The 26,712-nt window shown below is 48.4% G+C and overlaps 1 protein-coding gene across 9 annotated transcripts in view; it reads left to right on the top strand.

Annotated features, from left to right (window-relative positions):
- Nucleotides 1-26,712, top strand: part of ZNF385A (zinc finger protein 385A) — a 201,975-nt gene that overhangs the window by 34,141 nt on the left and 141,122 nt on the right. For 3 of the 9 annotated variants that reach the window (XM_083427678.1, XM_083427677.1, XM_083427671.1), the window contains exon 1: nt 9,794-9,984. The exons of 2 other annotated variants lie outside the window; for them this stretch is intronic. In XM_083427678.1, coding sequence (XP_083283804.1) covers nt 9,809-9,984 — 176 coding nt within the window. In that variant the 5' untranslated portion in view covers nt 9,794-9,808. Of the gene's footprint in view, nt 1-9,793; nt 9,985-13,603; nt 13,988-26,712 lie in introns of those variants that run through there. 4 more of the 9 variants (XM_083427679.1, XM_083427675.1, XM_083427684.1 and 1 more) reach the window with 4 other exon arrangements.

Raw genomic sequence — 26,712 nt, 5'->3', positions numbered from 1 at the left:
AAGTACAGCACAGACAACACTCTAATATCATTCATTATAAAATTAATTAATTCAAGCCACTGGCAACCATTGGGCCAGAGCTCCGCGAAGATTGCCGAGGGAGGGAGTCAGGCTGTGCCCTGGCCAAAGGCCTGGTGGAACAACTCTGTCTTGCAGGCCCTGTGGAAAGATGTCAAGTCCCGCAGGGCCCTGGTCTCTTGTGACAGAGTGTTCCACCAGATCGGAGCCACGGCCGAAAGAGCCCTGGCTCTAGTTGAGGCCAGCCTAACTTCTCCGTGGCCTGGGACCTTCAAGATGTTTTTATTTGAAGACCGTAAGTTCCTCCGTGGGACATACCAGGAGAGGCAGTCCCGTAGGTACAAGGGTCCTAGGCCGTATAGGGCTTTGAAGGTTAAAACCAGCACCTTAAACCTGATCCTGTACTCCACTGGGAGCCAGTGCAGCTGGTATAGCACCGGGTGAATGTGATCTTGCAGCGAAGACCCCGTAAGGAGTCTCGCTGCGGCATTCTGCACCCGCTGGAGTTTCTGGGTCAGTCTCAAGGGCAGCCCCACATAGAGCAAGTTACAATAATCCAGTCTGGAGGTGACCGTCGCGTGGATCACAGTGGCTAGGTCGGAACTTTGCTTCAGGATGAGAACAGAAATCGGGCTCCAGTGGTGCGGCAGCAGGAGGAGGCCCCATTAGCTAAAGTGGTGCTTCAGGTTAAGAACAGTTTCAGGTTAAGAACGGACCTCTGGAACTAATTAAGTACTTAACCTGAGGTACCACTGTAGATCTTTCTCAGAACTGATGATGGTGCTTTGGTGAGGTCTACTCTTTCCCTTTCATTCATTCATTGTATTACTTCTACAATGTCATCACACATGACACCTCTTAGAGTTTCATAGGCAGACTAGTCTCAGCTCCCAAGGAGCTTACAGTCTAAAGCAGATAAAAGGGAAAACAATGGAGTGGGAGACAAAGGCTGGAGAGGGATGAATGCACCTCTCTGCTTACTGTGCCTTACTCTCTCCTATGTGGAAATGTATGCAGCTCTCTGTCTCCGTTGAGCTACGGATCAGCTTTGCCCTGTAGCAAAGTTGTGTCTGCCTGCTTGCTCTGCCATGTCCCCTGCTTCCTATTCTGTGCACGATGCGCTGAGTAAACTTGCTCCCTCGGCTCATTGTGCGATTAGCCTTGCATTCATCATTTGCCGGAATCAGCAGAATCAGTCGTGTTCATAGGCTGAATATGAAATGGGAAGTAGAGAGCAAAAACTTCTGATTTGAGGTTCCCACATATGATCTGCTGGCAAGTCCTGATGCTATAGGTGACGCTCCCTTTCCTGCCTATTCCCCTTTCATATCTGGGCTGTCAGCTGGAGGAGGTGTAAGCGGCGGTCTTCTGATCACTGCATTTTTGTTCAGAGGCCTCTCTGTATTTTAATAACGCTGATGAAGCTAGTTTTGAAGCTGCACAGAATTCTTCCGTTGAAAAAAAGAGTGCTGTGTAGCCTGAAAACTTGCCAACAAACCAGCAAAGGGTACGTTATCACCACCTGCCCCTTTTTGTCAAATTTCCTGGCTTTGCCAGGTGCCAATGTGGCCTGGCTGGATTGATAGGTGTTCAAAGTACCTTGAAACTGCTGCAAGCCTCGCCACAGGCTCATAGCACACACCTCCCTCTCTCCCCTGCACTGACACCAATTTGTTTTTAAGTGTGGGTGTTCTGGAGAGGTGTGATGGATTCCTACACTCTCTTTTACCAGAGCAAGAGATCCAGTCATGCTGAGTCATGATAGGTTTATTGACTCACTTATGCAGAGGCTGCTGCCTTGAAGCATCTGCTGACGGAGCCGTGAAGAGCTGATGGAAAGGGGCCTCATCTTGGTTAGCAAAAGGAGGCACTGAGTGCTAGGACTCAGCAGGCCAGCAGGATGCAGTACTCATATTCACACAAGTGATGGAGGAGGAGATGCACCTATATGCCGCTCTTGTTCTGGACTTCCAGACCCTCCAAGTGTCCCTGTTTTCCAGGGACAGCCCTGGATTTACAGAGCTCATCCCAGTTTCTGATTTGATCCCGGAATGTCCCCCTTTTCCTTAATGGAAAAGGTCAAAGTAAAGGGACCCCTGACCATTAGGTCCAGTCGTGGCCAACTCTGGGGTTGCGGCGCTCATCTCGCTTTACTGGCTGAGGGAGCCGGCGTACAGCTTCCGGGTCATGTGGCCAGCATGACTAAGCCACTTCTGGCGAACCAGAGCAGCGCACGGAAACACTGTTTACCTTCCTGCCGGAGCGGTTCCTATTTATCTACTTGCACTTTGACGTGCTTTCATCCCTATTTTCTTTATATATATATATATATATATATATATATATATATAATTTTTATTCAGTTTACAAATAAAACAAATTAATACAATTCATACAGTTTATTATATCCATTCTCTCTTTTTTTTTACTTCCCTCAACTTGTCTGGTACTCCTTCCCTTCTCAATTTCCTACACATTTCTGAGATCTCACCTAATTGTTTATAAATTAAATCTTGTTTCACTCAAATTCTAACCTTTCTTTTTTACAAAGCTTCATTAAAGGTTACAAGCGTTATTTGTTTTCCACTTAAATTATGCATATATTCTGAAAACTTTTCCCATCGATTTCGAATTCTTCCTGTCAGTCTATCAAGTTCTGCAAAGTCCATCATCTTCATTCTCCCATCTTCCAGTCTTGGTAACTCTTCTTGTTTCCATTTCTGAGCTATCAATATTCTCGCTGCTGTCACTGCATATAAGAATAATTTCCTATCTTTCTTATTTATCTCATTCCCTACGATACCAAGTAAGAGTGCTTCTGGTTTCCTTTCATCCCTATTTTCATTGAAGAAATGTTGGAGGGCATGGACTTCTAATTTTGACCACTACTGAGTTTTCTCTGAGGACAAGGCTGCAGGGCACTTAGGGATGCTTGTCAATTTCAGTTTCTCAATCCATGTCCACAATCTTCTTGTATACAGTGTTGAATGCATGTTTTTGCAAAGCAGTTCCCCCTGATATAATGCATGTTCGTATGGCGTTTTCACTAATGCATACATTTATGAGTGCACTTTATACTAGCATATGTATGTTGGTACACCTGACTTGGCTGGAGGACCGCAGTGCAAAATTCAGACTGCAAATTTCGAAGGATAGCCACTTTTTGGTTCGTATCACAGCAGGGTCTCAATGCAGAATCTTAACACACGAGGCGGGATATATTTCTCAGTGTGGCTTACTGTCAAGTAAGCTTGCATGCAGTTTGACTGCATGGAGATGCAGGACTGCCTTTGCTGAAAAATTAGACCTTATGAAGAGTCTTAAAGCAGACAGTGGAGGCAGCCTGAAGAGTCACAAAAGAGGAGACGTCCAGAACTGATTTTGACCCACGAGTCCTGGGATAACTGAGAAGCACTTACAAACCTATTTTCTAGACTTGCCTGAGCTCCTAACTACATGCTATGCAGTTATTATTATTATTTATTAAATTTGTATACTGCTCTTCATCCCAAAATCACAGGGTGTTTCACAGCATAAAACTACAAAACGAGAACACAAAATACATAACAAAACAAAGGTAAACCTTTGTCCTCTCTCACAAACACATTTAAAAGGCCATAGAATGTTAATCAGCCAAAGGCCTGTTTATAGAGAAATGTTTTTGCCTGGTGCCTAAAGTTATGTAATGAAGGTGCCAGGTGGGCTTCCTCGGGGAGAGCATTCCACAAACAGGGGGGCCACCACAGAAAAGGCCTGTCCTTGTGTTGCCATGCTCTGGACCTCTTGTGGAGGAGGCACACAAAGTAGGGCCTCAGATCACAGGGTCCAGATTGGTTCATATGGGGAGAAGAGGTGGTCCTTGAGGTATTGTGATCCTGAGCTATTTAAAGCTTTATAGGTCAAATCCAGCACTTTGAATTGGGCCCAGTGTAGTTGGACCAGGATCGGTGTAACATGTTCAAACTGTCTTGCACTGTTGAGCAACCTGGCTACCGAACTCTGCACCAGGTGAAGTTTCCGAACCGTCTTCAGAGGCAGCCCTATGTACGTATATGTATGTGCCAGAAGGAATGTGTTTAGGGTATGCATTTGGAAGTTCACTGGTCTGGGGTGTGGGGAGGCGGGGAGAATTTGGGATTGAGAACCATCTCCCTACACCACTTCCCATTTCCAATTCCCTTTTCTGAAGAAGCTGTTACCTTACCAGAAGAGCAAATATCTAGATTTTGTTGCATACGTACCTGGCTGCATGCATACAACAACAACAACAACAACAACAACAACAACAACAACAATAATAATAATAATAATTTATTATTTGTACCCCGCCCATCTGGCTGGGTTTCCCCAGCCACTCTGGGCGGCTTCCAACAAAGATGAAAAATACACTAAAATGTCACATATTAAAAACTTCCCTGAACAGGGCTGCCTTCAGATGTCTTCTGAATGTCAGGTAGTTGTTTATCGCTTTGACATCTGATGGGAGGGCGTTCCACAGGGCGGGCGCCACTACCGAGAAGGCGCTCTGCCTGGTTCCCTGTAACTTGGCCTCTCGCAGTGAGGGAACCGCCAGAAGGCCCTCGGAGCTGGACCTCAGTGTCCGGGCAGAACGATGGAGGTGGAGACGCTCCTTCAGATATACTGGACCGAGGCCGTTTAGGGCTTTAAAGGTCAGCACCAACACTTTGAATTGTGCTCGGAAACGTACTGGGAGCCAATGTAGGTCTTTCAAGACCAGTGTTATATGGTCTCGGCGGCTGCTCCCAGTCACCAGGCTAGCTGCCGCATTCTGGATTAGTTGTAGTTTCCGGGTCACCTTCAAAGGTAGCCCCACGTAGAGCGCATTGCAGTAGTCCAAGCGGGAGATAACCAGAGCATGCACCACTCTGGTGAGACAGTCTGCAGGCAGATAGGGTCTCAGCCTGCATACCAGATGGAGCTGGTAAACAGCTGCCCTGGATACAGAGTTGACCTGTGCCTCCATGGACAGCTGTGAGTCCAAAATGACTCCCAGGCTGCGCACCTGGTCCTTCAGGGGCACAGTTACCCCATTCAGGACCAGGGAATCCTCCACACCAGCCCGTCCCCTGTCCCCCAAAAACAGTACTTCTGTCTTGTCAGGATTCAACCTCAATCTGTTAGCCGCCATCCATCCTCCAACCCATACCATACATTTAAAGCACATGGCTTCCCACAAGGAATTACGGGAATGGTTGTTTGTTAAGGGTGCTGGGAATTGTAGCGCTGTGAAGGGTAAGCTACAGTTCCCTGGATTCTTTGGGGGAAGTCACAAAGGAACCCAAGGCACCAAACACATCCACAATTTTTTTAAAAAAATAAACCTAAAACATTCTAAAACAGTTAAGAACATCTATAAACAGTCTAAAACATTCCGAAAATAGTTAAGATTATTTCATGCCGTGATCTCAAGGTTGCCAGGATTGGAGTTCTTCAGCCACCAAGCGCCTGAGTAAACAGAAATAGTTTCAGATTCCTCTGTAAAGTTAATAATGTTGAAGACAAAAACATACCATTAGGGAAGGAATTCCACAAGCAGGGAGCTACCACCAAAAAGTCCCTGTCACGGGTCAACACCAGCTGGGCAGCACCACCAAAAAAGCTTCACTTGCCAAACTTACGGTCTTAGATGGTTGATACTGGGGAAGGTGGACTTTTGGGTACTTGTGTCTCAAGCCAATTAGGGCTTTATATGCTACTACTAAAATCTTTAATTGGGTCCAGTAGTTCACTGACAACTTGTGACATATGATCTCATCAGGCTGCTCCACTTACCAACCTAGTACAGTCATACCTTGGAAGTCAAACGGAATCTGATCGACTTCCAAAACATTCGGAAACCAAAGTACGGCTTCTGATTGGCTGCAGAAAGCTCCTGGAGCCAATCAGAAGCCACGGAAGCCCCGTCAGATGTTTGGCTTCCAAAAGAGCATTAAAAAACCAGAACACTCACTTCTGGGTTTTGATCATTTGGGAGCCGATTTGTTTGGGAGTTTGGAATCCAAGTTACGACTGTAGTCTCATTCCGCACTGGCAGCAGCCTCTGGACTGTCTTCAAGGGCAGCCCCACATTACAGTAGCCCACACATTGTGGTAGTCCAAACAGGACTAGGGCATGGACAACTGAAGCCAGGCTATCCCATTCTAGGAGTATTTGTAGCTAGGGAAGAACTTAAGCAACCCAGTCAGATGGGCAGGATACAAATAATGTTGTTGTTGTTGATAATAGTAATAGTAATACAGTGCTACCTCGCAAAACGAATGCCTCGCAAGACGAAAAACTCGCAAGACGAAAGAGTTTTTTGTTTTTTGAGTTGCTTCGCAAGACGAATTTCCCTATGGGCTTGCTTCGCAAGACGAAAACGCCTTGCGCCTTTTTCTTAAAACCGTCAATGCATTCCTATGGGAAACCGTCAATGCATTTCCTATGGGAAACCGTGCTTCGCAAGACGAAAAATTCACAAGACGAAAAAACTCGCAGAACAAATTAATTTCGTCTTGCGAGGCACCACTGTAGTAGTAGTAGTAGTAATAATAATAATAATAATAATAATTTAATAACTTCTAGCCACAAAGCCACCTGAGACTCCAGTGACAAGTTGGAATACTCCCAGATTATGAACTTCTTGCTTCTGGAGGAGTGCAATCCCTTCCACAGCAAGTCGTAGACCTAATTTCCACTCGCAGGAAACACCCTGTTTTAATGGCACCTATCCATCAATGTTTCTAGAACCTGTCAAACACCTTCATATCCTCTCCTGATTACAATGGAATGCTGAGATAGAGCTGTCGAAGATGGAGTTCTGCTGTTAGGCAGATTCAGCACAGGTTGGGCAACTTTATGGGGACTGGGAAAACTGTGAGTAGCTAGGATTGGAAGAGGAGCTTCAGAGTCCATGTATGTTGCAGGGGATAAACACTCATCCTCGCCACGTGCTGCTTGCAAGTATCTAATGCAAGGATTCTTAGCTGAGGGTGCCTGGGTGTTGGTAGACTGTAGTTTCAGCCAGGCTGGGCCTGTGGATAGGGAGCTGGGCTGGATGGAGCCATTGCTCTGAACTAGCAAAGCACTTCTCATGTTCTTAAGCGTGTGGCAATCACACCTCAGTCTGGACATGCTGTGATGTTCCTGATTATTCAGATCTTCCCCAGTTCTATAACAGTGGATCTGTCATGTACCAAAGCGTAAACAGTGTCATTATGCAGTACATGGGCTGACTTTTGCTCCCTGGCTTTAAGAATTATTATGTATAGCTAGCTACATTTGCAGAAGGGGGTGGGGGTGGGGAGAGATAACATGGGTATTAAATCTGTACTTATCTCAGGAGGCGGCTGTGAGTGTTGCAATTAAGTGTGGCTTTTGAAAGCATGTCTGCACCTGTCTTTGTGCACGAGTTGACATACAAGCTGGTAGTTTTGAATGGCACTCAGCTTATTGAGATGACGGACGCGTTTGGCTGTTGATTTGAAAACAACAACAACAGCAAACCGAGAAATTGCCGAAAAGAAAATGCTTCGAATGATCAAAATCTTTGCTGGGACCCCACACTGAGCTGGCAAACTTCTTAGGCTGCGTTCTTCAAACAAGAGGTTATGCCACTCAAATGCACAATAAACCGTTTATACCTTTTCTTGTGTTCTTATTCTTCTGTTCTCATAGTGGGCTGATTCACAGGACCACATTGGAGGCAGATGAATAACCACATGGCAACTTTCTGCCTCGGTACTCACATGATAAAATGGGGCGGGCAGAGAAAAGTCTCCCACATAGTAAAAGCACATGTTTTAGAGCACTTGTGAAATAAGTGTCTGTGCTCACAGGTGATCTCAGCTCCCCCTTCCACAAACTATTAGCCCAGGGGTGGGGTGGTGGAGCCTCCACTGATGTTAACAGATTTTTCTTCTTTTGAGGCCAAGAGAAATGCAGGGCTGACATTTGTCAGGGTCGTGACAGGGAAGAAATTGGTTAAATTTCCCCTCTGAACATATTGCTGTCTTAATGACAACCTGCCCCCCCCCAAACGCATACAGGGTGTGCTGCTGTTAGTGATGTTTATTTTTTTTAAAAAAAATAACCTGGTCTCAGGTTTCCAGCTTTATTTCCTGGGCAGAAATCAACAAATTAAATTTTTGTCTCATCACTGCATCATTGGCATGCTGTCAAATAGCTGTTAGTGGCACGATCTGGTGGGAATCCTACCTGACGGAAGAGAGCGCAGTTATAATAATAATAATAACAATAACAACAACAATAATAATAATTTATTATTTATACCCCACCTATCTGGCTGGGTTTCCCCAGCCACTCTGGGCGGCTTCCAACAGAACACTAAAATACAATAACCTATTAAACATTAAAAGCTTCTCTAAACTTTTAGATGTCTTCTAAAAGTTTGGTAGTTATTTTTCTCTTTGACATCTGGTGGGAGGGCGTTCCACAGGGCAGGTGCCACTACTGAGAAGGCCCTCTGTCTGGTTCCCTGTAACTTGGCTTCTTGTAGCGAGGAAACCACCAGAAGGCCCTCGGTGCTGGACCTCAGTGTCTGGGCAGAACGATGGAGGTGGAGACACTGCTTTATAATCCTTTATACCGGTAATAATCAAACGTTTTGTGTGTGTATGTGAACCTTACAAGAGCAGGATAGTCTCCACCTCTTCCCATCAGGAAGGATTACTTTGACTCCATGGCTTTGCTGAGCATTCAGCTGCTGGGGGTGGGAGCTGAATACTTAATTTACAAGGAAAGTATGAGTAAGTGTTCCTAGTTCTAATTCTGAAGCACAAGTGAAAGTGGATGTGAAGAAAGCTTTTATCAACTACATGGATACACCAACTGCACCCCTTCCTGGAGGACTAGGACCACGCTTTGCTAAAATAGGGGATTGACTACTGCAGTGCACTTTATGTGGGGCTGCCCTTGATTACTGTTAGGAAAGCAGAGCTAATGCAGAATGTTGTGGCCCTCCAGTTAACTTGTGTAAGTTGCTGAAAGCAGATAAGAATGGTGTTGCATTCGTTTCACTGGCTTTCTGTTTGCTTCTTCTCAAGGTGCTGCTTATTTGCTGTGAAAGTTTACACGAGCTGCATACCTAAGCAAGTGTCTTCTTCCATACGAACCCACATAAGCAAATAAAGATTTTCATGAAGGCCTTACTCAGAGTGCTTTCTGCCTGTGAAATGAAATCTTTTATATCACATGGCCTTTTTTGCTGTGGCACCCCAGCTGTGGAATTCTCTTTCCAAGACGTCCTACCTGCAAGGGCTGGAAACCTTCCTGATGCTGCTGGACTCTAAATCATCCCTGCCCACTGGCTAAAGTGGCTGAGGCTGATGGGACTTGGAGTCCAACAACATCTGGAGGACCACAGGTTAACTCTCCATCCATGTATTTTTAATCTTTTGTTGGAAGCTGCCCACAGTGGCTGGGGAAACCCAGCCAGATGGGCAGCGTATAAATAATAATTAATAATAATAATAATAATCCCTGCCCTGCCGCATGTCATTTTAGAAGGATGGAGATTGCTCGATTGTTTCAGCAGGATTTCATCAGTCAATTAGAGTCAGTTACCAATGGTGTTTCATCGTGGTTTAGGCTGCTTTTTTTTAAAAAAAACATAGCCTATTTGTTTGCTACCTTGCACCTCCTTTTTTGGAGAGTAAAGATAGAAAACCATCACTGCGATGCATGCCCTGATATCCCTACGCAGAGCCCTGTTTGTTTAGTCGCAGCCTTTGAGACAGCTGCTCCACACCCTGCCCCCACACCCCCGCCATGTTCCTGCCCAAGCCTGCTGCTCCACGTCAGAGCGGTTTCCACACCTTTCCCCCGAGCCGGTCCCACGCTGGAGCCCTTTCCCACTTCTGCCCAAGCCCATCCCAAGCCAGCACCTCCTCACGAGACCGGGGAGAAGATGTGGAAGGAGCTAATGCAGCTCTCCTACGACATAGGTGAGTTGAGATTTTCGTGTTAGATCCAACTCCTGTTCAGGAAAGTCGGAGGCGCTGAGCCAGTTGCTTCTAACCTCCCATCTGGAGTAGAGATCTGTGTAAGCGAAAGGCTTCTCTCACCTTCCTTTGCTATAAAAAGCAAGCTTCATACTTGATTGGTGCTGTGTTACAGGACTTCAGCAGGCATAGGCAAGATAATTGTGGGGCTTTAAGGAGGTGGGTACTTTCTAATAACCAGCATGGAATGGGTGCTTGAGAGCCAGTGTGGTGTAGTGGTTAAGAGCGGTAGTCTCGTAATCTGGGAAACCGGGTTCGCATCTCCGCTCCTCCACATGCAGCTGCTGGGTGACCTTGGGCCAGTCATACTTCTTTGAAGTCTCTCAGCCCCACTCACCTCAAAGAGTGTTTGTTGTGGGGGAGGAAGGGAAAGGAGAATGTTAGCCGCTTTGAGACTCCTTAAAGGGAGTGAAAGGCGGGATATCAAATCCAAACTCTTCTTCTTCTTCTTCTGCTTGTCCACATGCCTCTTAAGGGCTGAACCACCCGTGTATGTGTGCCAGTGTTTCATCACTTTGTGTCCTTACATCTGAACTTGTGAATGCTCTCCCTTGGAAAGGAATTTGAGAACCCCGTGGGTCTTCTTTGAGTAGAACTAGGAGAACAACCCAATGTATGGAGTGCTTGGAAGAAAGGCAGAATCTCAGATGCTAACAGCAAGTTCATTCTCCAAGTGTGGCTCCTTCTGTAGTCTCCAAAGGCACCACCCACATCCCAGAAGGAGGTATCAGCAGTCTTGAGGAAATCCCAGGGTTTGCAGAAGTTCAAAAAATCTTTAGGGGAACAGAACTTCTAAGAGAGGGAAATAATAATAAAGAAAAGCCAGGCTGGTGAGAATCGAGCACACTAAGTGAACATAGAAATGTAGATGGATTGTTAGAAAGAGGGAGGGGAACAGAGGCAACAGGAATGGATTATCCTGAAAAGGGGCATGGCTGGCTGGCTCCACGCGGCAACGCTTTGCTACTAGCACCACTTGGAAAATTAAAAAAGAAAGGAAAACGAAAACCTCTTGTGGTTGATTATTCTGTAATGACTCTTCCGCACGTGCAAGAGATCTCTGGATATTTCTGTATTCATCAAGTAGGGTGGTCAACTTTCTTTCCTGGCCTTCCTCCAATGCCTTTAACAACTCGATAGCAAAAGAGAAACTTAGCAGGGGAAGCTTTCTCCATCACCGCACCTGCACTCTGCTGAAAAGCTCCGGCTGCTGTATTTCTGCTTGTCAGGCAAGTTGTTAAAAATCAGGAGAGCCTTGCCAGGAAAAAAAGCTGGCAGCCCTATTGTTGAGCGGCAATGGATATTTTTGTGCAAATTAACCCCAAGAATCATACATATCCATGACTATTCAGGGCATGCCTAGATACTGTTCTGGCAGTAAGCGGCATGCAAATACAGGATGGCAACGATGAGCTGTATATGTGGGGGCTTGGTGAGGAGTTTCAGCCTTTCCTGTACTTGACAGTGTTACATCCCATACTGGTCTTCTCTCTCTCAGTCCTCACAGCCAATAGGAACCTGACTGGATATGTAGCTCTTAAGGAGGTTGGTGCAGACTGTGTTAATTGGATTAGACAGAGACCTTGGACAAGAGGCTCAGGGTTCCCCCCCCCCACCAGCCTGTCAAAAGCAATGCAGCAAGGAGAAAAGATCTTTGACTTGTCTGTGCCCTATACTCCCCTGCCCTCGAGGATTAGACATGCTCATCAGACGTGCTGTCTACAAAGGGTTTTTCCATGCTCCACAGTAACATCTACCTGCTGCATGTGTACTCTTGGCTTAGCATTAGCATATTAGCACCCTAATACACGTTTTCTGGCCGTGGTGAACCCGTGGCCCTCCCAGATGCTGAGCAAGGTAGGGGTGGTGGGGGCCGCTTGACCCTGGTGTCATCCCTGGGGGGGGGTGACATTGCCACTGGTGGTGCCCCTCCGGGATGCTACCTGCTGCCGGCGCCCTCCCCCTGGGGACACACGCCACCGCTAGCTCTGCCTCTGTCCATCCCTGGGTGCACTTTCCCGGGTGCCCAAGAGGCTTCCTCTGCCACTGGGCCCTCCAGATGTTGTTGGACTCCCAACTCCATCAGCCACAACGGGAATCAGTCCAGAAACATCGGGAAGGTCACAGGTCCCAACTCCTTGTATGCGTTGCACCAACATGGCTACCAATTTTGGAAAGTCCCCCCCCCCTCCCCAGAACAGTCGGGTCATCCATATTTATTTTTGTGGGTGCTTCCAAGTCTTACAGTGCGGAGTACCATTCTCAGGGGCAAAGCCCATGGCGAATGCAACAGGTGCTTTGTGCCTCAGAAGAACAGCCTCACTCATTGTGGCAGACTAAAGGACTCTCAAGCAGATTGGCATTCTGTCTCCAACAGTGGCCAGCCGTAGGCACCTAAGAAGTTCATAAGCAAAGTTATGACAGAGGCGGTCATTATCAAAGCGGTATGGTTGTTTGGCACGGCTTCATTTCGATATCAGAGCCAGAAGCTGTTTCTCCTCCACCCACTTGGTTGACAAATACTCTATGTTCTTAAGCAGTCACAAGGTGTGGCGAAGACACTGGCTATCATCGCATCTTGTGACAATGAATTCCACAGGTGAATGTGCAAAGGTGTGAAGTAATTTAAATATTGCTTATGTAATCTGTAGTACACTGTGTTTGTTCTGTGCATATAATATTCCAGCTGCTATTGTCACATACATAGTTTGGTCATCTTTGGACTTACTTGCTAATACACATCCTAAGCTGCCTACAAACCTATTCTGAAGCCTGCGGTGCTATGGGGCTTCAAGATGCATAGCCCTCCTGCCCGCCCTCATTTGCAGAATAGTAAAAATGCAAGTTTTATATGTAAAAGGTGCGATTTTCAAAAACGGCGGGAGGTTGCAAAATCCACCTTTCCTTGGCACCGAATTTAGAAATCATGCTGCTGCTGATAATGATAATAGTCATATTTTGGCATTCTCCACCATGCCCTCCAACTTAACCCTTGCTGCTCAGGCAGAGATATTCCTGGACCCCTTTCTCCGCCCCCCCTCCCAAAAACTCCCCTCTGGCGGCGCTTTTTCTCCAGAAGTGAAGGCGCGCAAAGAAAGCAAGAAAGCACCGGCCTGCAGAAAGCGTCCCCGCCTCGTCGCGGCGCGCGGGCTGCTGTCCTGCCACGCCAGGTGTGTGCGCGCGTGTGTGTGCGTTCGTGCGCGCGCGCTCGCTCGTTCTGACGACCCGGCCGCCTCCTCGCGTCCCCCCTCAGCCCGGTTTTGGTGACCGGGGGGGGGGGGTTCGCGGCGTGGCCCAGCGCGCGAGGCGCCCGAGAGGCGCCGAAGGTGGCGCGTTTCTACCTGCAGCTGCCACTGCGGAGAGAGCGCGTGTCGTGGGCCGGCTACGCAGACTTTGAGGGGCAGGAGGAGCGGGTCGAGGAGGGAGCCCTCCTCCCGCTCGAGGGCTTGCCGCTGAGTGTGCGTGTGAGTGTTTTCGGCGAGTTGGCTCCGGCCCGCTCTCATTGGGCGCCCGCCTTTGCGTCGCGGCCAATGGCGAGCCGGAGAGGGCGCGCGCGAGCCGCCTGCCGGGGGGTGTAGAGCGGGGGGGGGGGAAGCGTGTGTGCTTCGCTGCGCTGACATTTTTTTGGCGATGCCTCCTGTTACTCCGGCTCTGCCGCTCGCCAGCCCTGCTGCAGCCGGCGCTGCTCCTGCGCCGGCGCTGCTACTCCGGCCGCCGCCACCGCTGCTGTCGTCCAGCCCAGCTCGCTCCTAGCGCTGCTGCTGCCTCCGCCACCACCACCAGCAGCAGCACCGCAGCGGACACGGGGGAGGCGGAGGCGGAGGAGGAAGAAGAGGAGGCGGCGGCAGCTGATCCTCTGCCTCGGCGGCTGCCTGCCATCCTGCTGCGCCGCTGCCAGACGTCAGGTGCTGCTCCGGCAGCGTGAGCTCAGCGGGGATGATCCTAGGTGAGTGACGCTGCTGCTGCCTCCTCCGGCTTCTGCGCCTCCTTCCTGCCTGCCTTCCCGCCTGGGTCTCATTCACTTTTTTGCCCTGGGAATCGCCCCCCCACCCGTCCTGGGAAAAATCCCTTACTTATTTCCAAGGCTCCGATCCCTTTCCGACCACCCCCTACGGAGAAGATCCCTCCCCTCCCCATAAAAATTGGGATCTTTGGCTGCCTGGGATTCGCGAAACGAAATAGAGAGGGGGTGGGAAGGGGGCAATGTTTCCCATTCCTTAATCTCTCAGCCGTCCCAGTGATGCTGCATAGGGCAGAATCTAGACTCCTCTCCCCAAGATCCGGATCGGGAAGGGACGACCGTGTGAATGCCGGGTTGCAGTGCCTCTCGGGTGACGAGTGAAGGGCAATGCTTGGGAGATCGTTCGGCTCGCTCTCGCTCTTTTACCCCATTAGAAAGGGGTTTGTGGTATTACGAGGGAACCCGTCACCTTCCTCCCATCTAGCATTGCATCGCCCCCTTTCCCCCTCCCCAAACACAGCTCAGGTCTGCGTCACAAGGTGGAAGTTATTGAACTGTTCTCAACAGCGCTACTTGGGGCGGGGGGGGGGGAGAAGGAGGGACGAGGGCTGGCAATGCGGTGTCGGGAGCCGTGGGGGAGGGACACGGCAGAGGAGGGGTACATTGGGGCAAATGTGGGGGGCAAACTACCCCGGGGACAGAGACAGGGCAGCAAGCGATTGCCTCGCTTGCACTCACACGGAAACGGGGCACCCAGATCTCCCGCAAGTTGAGAAACACGACCCCCCCCCCCCTCGACCTTTGCCTGGCTTATGGAGGGTCTCTCTGATGAGCTAACCCCACCACTGGGTTGTTTGCCCAGAAGCTGAAGAGGAGGGGTGGGGGGAGAGACAAGCTAGTTGCCAGGCAGGAGATATGGGGGGGGGGGGGTTGAGAGAGAGAGAGAGAAAGGAAAGAGATGAGATGAGATGAATCCCTTATTCTGACAAACTGTCCAAAGCTTGAAGCATCAGTGTTGACCTAGATCTCTGTGCGTGAGGAGGGGGGGGGGGGACGACTCAGAGGCTCCTCCTCCTCTCTCTTCCCTCCTTCACAGGCGCTTTCCTTTCCTGTTCCATGTGGGAGAAAGACAGGTCTGCTGTTTGAAGCAGCTCCCCATCTTAGGTTGGGCTGCTTAGCAAGGTGTCTTTTCCTTTCACTTTCCAGGCCCCCCCAACAGCAGCGTCATTGAGCTGAATGGTGGCTTGGTTGTTGAGAGATTGGGAACAAGTAACAGGAAGTGGGTTGGAGCTGAGAGCAGGGTTGCAATCCCCTAACACGGGTTAGTTTCCCCCTTTAGGTACCCTTGCGTAACTAAAGGAGGAGGTTAAAAGGTAAAGGGACCCCTGAGCATTAGGTCCAGTCGTGGATGACCCTGGGGTTGCGGCGCTCATCTCGCTCTATAGGCCGAGGGAGCCGACATTTGCAGACAGCTTCTGGGTCATGTGGCCAGCATGACTAAGCCGCTTCTGGTGAACCAGAGCAGCGCACGGAAACGCCGTTTACCTTCCCGCCAGAGCGGTACCTATTTATCTACTTGCACTTTGACGTGCTTTCGAACCGCTAGGTTGGCAGGAGCAGAGACCGAGCAACGGGAGCTCACCCCATCGCGGGGATTCGAACTGCCGACCTTCTGATCGGCAAGTCCTAGGCTCTGTGGTTTAACCCACAGCGCCACCCGCGAAAGGAGGTTAAGGTCCTGCAAAAGTTGGCCCTCCTTCCCAAGCAAAAGCGGGGAGCAGTTTTGATCTGTGTCAAATGGCTGTGAGTACATGATCCACAGTTCTGGGTTACTTAATCTGGACCGAGGGACATGATGTTGTGAATGCAGTGAAAGAACAGCTCTCCCCACCACAAACATACATCTTGGCCAATCCGGAGGTACAGCTACGGTGCATAAAATATATCCAGGAATGGATGTGCCCCTGGAGTTCCAAGCTGGAGCAGATCTAGGCTGCAGAGACAAGCTGGGCCCATGCCTCAGGTGTATGTCTCAGCCATACTAAAGTACATTGAAAAGAGGGGCGGGGGCGGGAAAGACTTCACTTTGAAGGAGGTGCACAGAGGAAGCTTGTCCTCCGTTGAGTGATACCCCCCCCACCCGCATTCCAGTAGACATAATTGAGAGCCTTCTTGATCCCCACTGCCTGGGGGCATAGATTCAATTGTAAAGGAGAAGCGAGCAAAGAAGTGACAGACCTTACAAATGAAACTTGGGTGGGGGGGAGATATTGACTTGGTTATCTCTTGGGTCCTTTAATGTGCTCTTGTTATGTTGCTGAGCACAGGAGAGGAGTGGGGAGCAATGTTTTAATTTCCCTAAGCAAGAAATCCTGAGCCAGGCCTGTCCGGTCCGTAGTCGACGTCCCACACAAGGAAAACCTTGGGCAAAATGCAACTAAAAGGGATAACGTCCAGCATGCCTGAGTGATGACCTTCAGAACCCCATCCTTCTCCCAGTCACTCTCCCCCCCCCCCATGACAATCTCCTATCCAGCTCTGTAAGTGCCCATCTTGACCTTGCAAAAATGCATGCACTTTGGATTGCCTGTTGGCAAATCTCTTTTTACTAGCTGCCTGCCTGCTTTGCCTTGGCAAATGCAGGCATTCTCTCCACTGCCCCCTGCCCCCCCGCACGCCAGCCCAAATTGGCCCCTGGCCTCTATTGCCTGTGGCAGTGGTGTGGCCTGTCTCTTCCCACCCCACCCCCCATCACTATGGATCACAGTAGCTTCCCCTTTTCTGGATGTCTTGCATCTCACAAGGGTCCTGAGGAGGAGCAAAGGTCTGACTTATGGGACTTTGCTGATCTGTGACCCATGTTGTTCAAGCCTGGCAGCCACTTGCCTACCTGTCTGACCTGATTCGTTGATAAAGGGGCTCGGTAACTCGGCCTTCCTTGCACTTGCATCCTTCGGCTCCGCTGTTGCCTTTTGACTGATTTGGGAGAAGGGCTGTGCATGCAGGTACTTCTCCATGTAGGACTGGGGAAGAATCCCTTCCTGAAACTCTGGAGAGCTGCTGCCAGTCAGTGCTCACAATACTGATTTAGATGGACCAGTGGTCTGACTTAGAATAAATCAGCTTCCCTGTAAGAATCTGCCTCAGGGGATTGAAAGGATTGGGGGGAGAGGGAAGGGACTGACTTTATCTCATTCTTGGGCCTCCAGGCAAGGCTTGGAGTTTACTGGGGAAGCTCTCGCTGCCTCTGGTCTGTGCTCACAGCCCTCCTTCTCTCTTGTTTTCTTTCCCCTTACACTTCCTTGCCTATTTCTAATTCTCCACTATGTCCTAAACATCCCTCCCCTTTCCTCACTTTCTCTTTTCTGTATCCATCTGTCTCTCTGCTCCAGCTCTGGGTTTCATGCTGCCGGGTAGCTTGTGTGTGTGAGACATGGAATCGGGCCAGAGTCCCAGGTATTTCCCAGGTAGGTGCCAGACTTGCCTCTGGGGTGGGAAATGCCGCACCAAGATTCCATGGCACGGCCCTGTGGCCTGTGACTTGGTTTTGTTTCAGCTCCGGCTAATGCAGTTCCACTTACTGACCTAGGCTGGAGAACCCGTGGCCCTTTAAGATGTTGTTGGGCACCACCTCCCATCCCCCTGCTTGTATGGCCAGGGGAGATAGGAGTTGTGGTCTACAAACACCTGGCGGATGACAGGTTCCCTGTCACCAATTTATGGTTAATTCTTTCTCCCACTTCCTCCTTTTCCACTGGGGAATCTTGCCATGGTCTAGCAGAGAGATTGCAGCAAAGATGCTCCTAACCCCTAATCTAGAGGCTTTCCAGATTCAGCCATTGCATGTGGCTTGGAATTCCTCTGCGGCAAATTCCAACACAATCCTGAGCTTCATTGGACACAGTTGCGCAACAGCCAGCTTCAGTCCTGATCAGCCATTGAGAGGATTCGCAGATGCAGGTGGCAAGCTACGTTGCGACAGAAATAGTGAATAATAGTGGTCAGGTGGCTGTGTTCTGAGCTGTAGGGTCATTCCAGTGAAGATTTCTGGAAAGGATGGTGGCACAGTCAGTTAACAAGGACAAAACGCACAGGCTCTGTGGGGAGCAGCCTTGCTGCTGTGATCGCGGGGCGTGGAGTGTCTCCAACAAGAGGTGTTCAGAGGCAGTGCATGTAAAGAAGAGTTTAGAGAATGGCAAGGGTGCCTGTAACGTCGGAGATGACCTATGCTAGTAAGATGAGTGAGTTGGTCTTGGGTAATGGGATGGGAAGCTGGTGAGTACAGGGCAACAGAACAGCAGTGAGTGTGCCTAGGAAAGGGGATAATAGTGTAAAGAGCGATGACATCCACTAACGGGGGTGGGGGAATGCCATGTAGTGCCGAGGGGCTGGTCATAATAATGTGCTGTGAAAAGCAGTGATGGAAGTCCTGTGAGTAGTTGCCTGGCAGGGCAATTGCGGGGCAGCTCATCTACCTGCTCTGCAGCATCAGGACGGACCCCAGTTTATCAAGTGTGCTCTGGGGGCAGCAGCTTGGGCTGAAATTCAGCCCCTTTTCTTCCAAAGACTTAATGCCTTATTGTTGTTGTTGTTATTATTACTACTGGCACGAGACTTTGCAGGTTTATTATCTTCCCAGACCATTAGATTTAGCCTTGCACACATAACGTAAACCAGGGGTCAGCAAACTTTTTCAGCCATGGGCTGTCCCTCAGACCTTGTGGGGGGCCGGACTATATTTTGGAGAAAAAAATGAACGAACTCCTATGCCCCACCAATAACCCAGAGATGCATTTTAAATAAAAGGACACATTCTACTCATGTAAAAAAACCCTGATTCCTGGACCGTCCTCAGGCTGGATTTAGAAGGCGATTGTGCCGGATCCGGCCCCTGGGCATTAGTTTGCATACCCATGACGTAAACTGTCCAGTGCATCTCAGTGTGCAGTGTGTTATATCCCCTGGGAGTCCAAACTGAGTTTGGCCCTCCTTGCTCATGCTGGCTGGGGGAACTGGCCCTGGTGCTGTTTGCATTTTAGCTCCCTTGCCCAGTTTCTCAGCCAAATTTGCTTTGTGCTGCCTTTGGCATAGCTGACTGGTCGTTGTCAATTATGCCAGAGGCTGAATGTGTCCAGGATGCGCTGTTAAAAGACGGGTCTCGTTTGGCTTTTGCTTGGAATTGGGGACTGTCTTTTTCTTTCTTTCTAAGAAATCAGACTATTGGCCTGACTAGCTCAGTATTGTCCACTTACTGGCAGTAGCTCTTCAGGGGTTCAGGCAGGGGACATTCCCAGCTCTACCTGGAGATGCCAGGAATTCCACCTGAGACCTTCTGCAAGCCAAGCACTACCACTGCACTGCAGTCCTTCTCTCCTGATCTGCCTGACACCTCTCTTATCTCATCTGTTTTGAGAATGCGGGAAGAGGTGGTTTTTTTTTGGGGGGGGGGAGTTTGGATGGACAGAAACATCTAGAAGCAGAGTCAAAACTCAGCCAACATTCCAGACACTGGTGTTCAGGGAGAAGCTGGAAGAGTAGGACTCAAGACAGTTGCGTTCTTTGACGATGGCCTTTGGCTGATGAAGTTATGTGAAATAAATATAGCTCCTTCTGTGTCAATGTGTATCATTCCACATTAAGATCAAGAGTTCAGCTTTTTGTCCTGAAGGGAAATGGGAAGGAGCATCAGCAGAATGAAAAGGGGAACTGTGTGTGTGTGTGTGTGTGTGTGTGTGTGAGAGAGAGAGAGAGAGAGAGACTTGTCCAGGTGGCTCCAAAGCTTCTCTTAGCACGAACTTGTAGGTCTAGGCTGGAAATAAGAAGTGGGATGTGTGGCCTGTATCCAGTCCTAGTCCCACACCACACAGAGTGGACCCATTGGAATTAATGGACACATATAACTTAAACTTGAACTTAAACTTCAAGTTATATGGACACATATAACTTGAAGGACAGATCCTGAAGCTGAGGCTCCAATACTTTGGCCACCTCATGAGAAGAGAAGACTCCCTGGAAAAGACCCTGATGCTGGGAAAGATGGAGGGCACAAGGAGAAGGGGAAGACAGAGGACGAGATGGTTAGACAGTGTTCTTGAAGCTACAAACATGAGTCTGACCAAACTGCGGGTGGCAGTGGAAGAAAGGAGTGCCTGGCGTGCTCTGGTCCATGGGATCACGAAGAGTCGGACACGACTGAACGACTAAACAACAACATAACATAAATTTCATTACCTTCAATGAGTCTACTCTAAGCAGGACTAGGACTGGAGAAGGCTCCCCCCTTTAAGTTGGTGGCATCTTGCAGCACACGTTACTCAAGAGTCAGGGTGCCCCTGCTGCTATTGGTATAGAAGGGCTCAGTGTTAGTTTGTTTGGTGCTGGAGCAACTTCAGAGTTCCCTTTTCCTTCGCCACACCCCAGAGCAGGACACTGACCAGATTTTCTATCGTTCTTGATGGAAAGCAAATGAAAATACACTGTGCTGGAAATGAGCCACAGACCCTTCTTCCCTGTGGCTCTGTGCAAACTCTTCCATGTTGTGTGCCTAAATTAGTTAGCTTAAGGCTTCAGTGCCACAGCGAGGACTGGTATTGATGTTGCACTTCTTACAAGATTGGCTCCAACTCTTCTTTGATGCCAGAGTTTTCCAGCATCCTCCTGATTTAGGTGGCTGCCTTTCGGCCAGGCTGTTGCGACTAGACTCAACCTTGGCTTATTATAAAACAAAGAAATGTCTAAGCCTTCTGTTAGGCTGTTACAGCAACAAGACTCTGGGCCAAGCTGCCTGTGATCAGGAGCTGAACTTTTTGTGTGTTGGAAGAAGTCCTTCTCTCATGGGTATTGTTCTTCTCTTGACGACTCTGCTGAACTTGGTGACTCTCTTCTCGGCCTCGGTCCAGTATATCTGAAGGAACGTCTCCACCCCCATCGTTCTGCCCGGACACTGAGGTACAGCTCCGAGGGCCTTCTGGTGGTTTCCTCACTGCGAGAAGCCAAGTTACAGGGAACCAGGCAGAAGGCCTTCTCGGTAGTGGCGCCCGCCCTGTGGAACGCCCTCCCATCAGATGTCAAAGTGATAAACAACTACCTGACATTCAGAAGACATCTGAAGGCAGCCCTGTTCAGGGAAGTTTTTAATATGTGACATTTTAGTGTATTTTTCATCTTTGTTGGAAGCCGCCCAGAGTGGCTGGGGAAACCCAGCCAGATGGGTGGGGTACAAATAAATTATTATTATTATTATTATTATTATTATTATTATTATTATTATTATCCCCAGCCTCTGTGGTGGGAAAGGCAGCGTGTTGCCCTCCAGGTGTTGCTGAACTTCAACTCCCAGCCATCGTGGCCAATGCTCAGAGATGATGGGAGTTGTAGTCCCAACAACTACTAGTAGGCGCCAGGTTGGCTATCCCTGTTCTGTGCCGTTCTTTCTTATTTTATGCCAGTGATTTTTCAAGCTTTAAACCTTTGGCAAACCCTTTTCTTATTGGCTTGGCTGCCAAGGAACTGTGTCCATGCTGCCAAGGATTCTGGAACATGTTCCATAGTATACATTTGGTACATGTAGGGCATTGGCCCAGATGCCTGGCCTTTGCTGTGTGTTGTCCCATGTGAACTTAAGGCACACTAGTTAGAACAGAGGAAGGGAATCAGATGTTGTCTTGGACCCACAACTTCCATGAGCTCAATCCAGCATAGCCAGTGGCCAAGGATGATGTGAGCTGTAATCCAGAAATATCCAAAGAGATGCATATCTCCATCTCTGTTTAGATGGCTCCCATGTGGCTGTTAACTGCATGATTGGTGAACCAGCTCTCATTTCAGGGACTCTTGTCTGCCATTTCTTGCCCTGTCAGTCAGTACCCCCTGAAAAGTTTCTTTCGGACTCCAGGGATCACCCACACACAGTCTGGAAACCGCTTCTCTTGGGTCTGCAGCTTCCCCTCTCCCAGCAAATTCCTTGAAAAAACTGAACACTGAAAGCAGAATAAATTACATAAGAGTAGGCCAATGCATGCAAATTGTTTTGATAACTGAATTTGGGTTTCCTGCATGCAGATTATACGAGGGAGGATTATTTCATTGTGGACTGCACAGAGTTGTGATGTGAGCAGAGTGGCAGCAAAGGCTTGGCTGTCCCTGAGCTTTGCTACACCAGCTCTGTGGGGGCTTGAATAATCCCTCAGCTGCTAAGTCCAGCTGGGAAGCGGGGTTAAGTGAGGATGCAGATGGGATCGGCAGGCAGCAATAGCAACAGGCCCTGACCCCTGATTTGACTTGTGGAGGCTGTTGCCTTCCCTTATCCCCATTCCTAACCAGTGAGCCAATGTGGTTCAGTGGGGGAATCTGCCCTAACATCCTGTCTGTGCCATGGCCACCACAGTTCCTTATCTGCAGAACTGAAATCTTACTGCCCCGTGACTTCTCTCCCCTCCCCTGCTTCCTAGGCATGCAGTGAAGGCAAATAAGACCATATTTGTTACATAAACCAGCATGATCTGTGATCAGGGATGATGGGAGCTGTAGCTCAACAGCATCTGAGATAATCATGTTGCCTAGCTCGGCATTAGACCATGTTGGCAGGGTGGCAAGCTTTTGGATTTCACAGAATAATTTTATGTGAAGAAGCTTTCTGTGCAGCTTGAAAGCATGCTTTACTTATCATACCGACACAGCTGGATCGAGACACCAGAGGCCTCCTTTGAGCATTTTGAATCCTGACTTTATTTAAAGTGCATTACAAACAAGAAAAGGAAAGGGGAGGAGAAGAATTGCAGTGTGAGAGCATCCCAGAGGTGTCCCTGTAGTTTGAAACTCTTCCATTTGGCAATGTGCCTTTTTTTAATGGAAGGAATTGGCTGTTTTGAGACAGCTGCTACTTGGACGAAGGAGGCTGGGTGGTAGGCCCTCCCATCCTTCTCTCTCATGCTTGACTCAAGCAGGGTGTTGTATTCAAATGATGCCTCCTGTAATTGGCTACCCAATTGGCCACCCACTAGCAGCTGCTGGTGCTGGGAATTAGTCCTGGGAATCTTGATCCCCAACATTCCAGTCCTGTTTCACTTAAACGATGTTACTTAACCCCATTGTGCATGATGTGGTGGTGAGCATTCACTAGCCTGGCTCCCCAGTGGAGGTAAAGACTTGCTTTCCTGGTTTGCAGTTTGGCCCAAGGGCATAGGTGGGTAAGATCTGGGCAGTGAGTGGGCCACACATACGAATGAGCATTTTATACCAGTTTGAGGATCTCACTATGATTATCGGCCAATCTCCAGTCAAGTATCTATACCTAAAGAGTGCAGTGGGGACCAGCGTGTTAGTTGTCTGTTTTAAACTAGCATTTTTGCTATTTATAATTGTCTCTCGCAATCTTGCATGTGCTATTTCACTGGATGTTCTTATCCAGTGAAAATTAAACTCTGGTTTATAACTACGGTTTTCAAGAAAACACTTGTGGCTGTTCTTTTAATGGCCTACTAGTCACTGATGACCCTCTGTACTGGTTTGTTGTGGGGGAGGAAGGGAAAGGAGATTGTTAGCCGCTTTGAGACTCCCTAGGGTAGTGATAAAGTGGGACATCAAATCCAAACTCTTCTTCTTCTTCTGGTATAGAATTATAGGTGGTTTGTAGTGATTAGATCAAAATAGACGACTGTGCTCTTCCCAGGAACAAAAATTCCTTTGTTGGAATGTGAATTCCAATATGAAGAAATAGAGGCTCTTTTGTATTGAGAGTGGTGCCCCCCCCCCTTTAACTTGTTCATAAATGACCTGGGGTTAGAGGTGACTAGAGAGGTGGTCACATTTGCGGAGAGCACCAAATTGTTTAGGATGGTATAAACCACAAGGGATTGTGAGGTGCTTCAAAAGGATATCATAAAAGCTAAGAGCAGGGAAGCAAGTTGTCTGCTTCAACATGTGGTCTGCAATTCAACAGAAATGGTGGGATGAAGTTCTTTTGATTCACTGGATCTCCAGCGAAAGCAGCTTATTGAATTTAACTCAGAAATCAGAGGAGCCCTCTTTTACTTTCAGTGCCACTCAAAATATTGTCTGCATCATTTGACCTTGGGATGGTAATGGGGTCCCTGAAAACAGTCCTCTCATGTAACCGTCTTTTCCACTGCTTTGACCTAAGCCGTGAGCAATATCTGGACATCTCCAGATGAATGCTATACTTTTGCAGGGCTGAAAAAACAAATAAATTTAAGTGTCTGCTCACTTAAAACATTGCTTCTGACGCCTAGAAAATCTGTCTTCTCTTTCTGCTGCCTCCTATTCATGTGACACTTTGAGATTTACCTAAAAGTTTTGTATGATAATGTACACACACACACCCAAAAAAAGTTATTCATTTGTTGCACTCATGAACAACCACACAAATATTTGTCAGCATATTGTTTCTGAGTTTGGATTTCTGTTGGGGGGATATTCCATTCCCCCCCCCCCCCCAGCACCAAAATTTCAGTATTTTGAACCTGGGAAATACATACCCCCCCCCTTCCATTTCTTTTGTTGTTGATACTGTTGTTGTTGTTTTTTTAAAAAACAATGCTTCAGAAGTCGAGGTCTCCTGCTCATGTCTATACTGCAGATTTAAACGGGTTGAGCAGTTATTCCCTTTCCCCAGGAAACCTTGCAAAATGTGCTTCTCTTAATAAAATTCTCAGCACTGTTACTCCAATTCCCCATTTTCTTTGGAGTGGTATAAATGTGAAACATGTCTGTAGTGCAGATATTAAAATTTTATTTTAAAGGGAAGGTATTTGAAGTGATACGGTGCCCCTCTTTAATTACTGTATTTGCAATGGTGCTGGATTTGGGCTTGCATAGTGTAGGAATGGTGCTGTGCACACACACACATACAGCCTATTTACTCTGCAGCCTGCCCTCCCACTGCAGGTTTGGGAAGCAGTTAGCCACCATCCGTATCTATCCTGTATCTGTCCTGCTGTTTCTTAGGAAATACTGTGTTTTGATGTGTTTCTTCTGCAAATTGAGGGGAAAACCACCTTCGCCTGCTATGTTTTAAGCCAGTAGTGTGTTCACAGCCTCAGTATGCTAAATGCCTAAGAAGACCAATCTCCTTCATCTTTAATAGTTGCGGAGAAGGAATCTTCGGACAAGCTCTACCTTCTGAAATTCCTCCTTCTGCACCAGGAGTGAGCAGAAGGTGGAACGGAGTCTACCAGCAGGTCTCTGGCTGATTGCAGTAGATTGTAAAAGGATTTCTGACTCTGTATTGTTTCGGCAATAGTAGGAGCAAAATTACTCTGCCCGCCTCCCAAATTAGACTGCTGAAATGAGGAGAGCTGTGGGGTAGCGCAGCTCTGGTACTCAGAAATGCCTCGGCTCGTCAGCTGTTTTGAGACACCCAGTGTATGAATGCCTTGCACTGGACTCTGCTGCATCTCGTGGTTCTAGGACAGGGGTCAGCAACCTTTTTCAGCCATGGGCCGGTCCAACGTCCCTCAGGCCATGTTGTGGGCCGGACTATATTTTTTGGGGAAAAAGAACGAATTCCTATGCCCCATGAATAACCCAGAGATGCATTTTAAATAAAAGCACACATTCTACTCATGTAAAAACACCAGGCAGGCCCCACAAATAACCCAGAGATGCATTTTAAATAAAAGCACACATTCTACTCATGTAAAAACACGCTGATTCCCGGGCAGTCCGCGGGCCAGATTGAGAAGGCGATTCGGCCGCATCTGGCCCACGGACCTTAGGTCGCCTACCCCTGTTCTAGGAAGACGCAAATTCGGCCCCCACAAGCCAACCCTGCATGCCCAAGGTCAAAATGGAGTTGGAGCAGAACGATGTGCTGTAAAAAGGTTATTCTTGCCATGACGGGGCCCGTGCGCTATCAAATTATATGGAAAGGAGACGATTCCTAAAAATAAAAGTGTGAAAGCAAAAAAAGGGGAGGGGGGGGTGACTTGTGAAGAAATGACCTGGCTTATGCTGTTTAAACACAGATTCTTATTGATTATGGACTGTGGCAGTGGGGGGGGGGGTGACTTTTACCACCCAGCATGTGAACGAGACAGAGTGGTTAAAGTGTGTGACCTTAATATGCAGGCATTGATTATTTGAGTCTACTTCCTTCTTGGGCCTTAAAGCATGGACCTGCTTGATCATGCCAGGTTCAAACATGGGTCCCCGTCCCCCCAGTGGCTGGATGTTTGCTCAAGGTTTTCATTTGCTGCTGCTGGGCTTTAGTAATCCCATAAGATCCTTGAGACCAGCCCATCTGAATGGAGGCTCCCAGCTGGGTCAGACTCCCCCCCCCCCCCGCCATGCTTTTGGAGGCTGAGCCGGGTGCCCAGACAGCCTTTACATAACCAGGTAACCACAGCTTTAGTGGCTATTTTTATCGCCTGAGCAGGATCTCATTTGAGGGCTGGTTTGTAACAATTGCCCAGATTTTCATCTGCAGTAAATCTAGAGATAGCAAGCCACAGCGCTTGGCTCTGCTCTGTCCCAGAAAGGGAGGGAGACCATTTCAGGCACCGCCAACCTGTCCTGTCCTGTCCTTGTCTTTGCTGCAACCTTGAGTTTTTTGGGGCCTGTGATATAGTGATGCTATTTTGGACAGGGCTGCAGTAGCAAGCTGGACTTGAGTATCCTGAGAAATCTCTGTGTGTCCATAGGAAAAGCTCTGCTTTTCTGTAGCTGAGGTACACAGGGCTTTGTATACGGTG

The sequence above is a fragment of the Podarcis tiliguerta genome (assembly GCF_965153285.1).
Source record: "Podarcis tiliguerta genome assembly, chromosome: 2".
Taxonomy (NCBI): Eukaryota; Metazoa; Chordata; class Lepidosauria; order Squamata; family Lacertidae; genus Podarcis; species Podarcis tiliguerta.
Note: the sequence above shows the minus strand (reverse complement) of the source record. Positions and strands in the feature narration are given on the sequence as shown.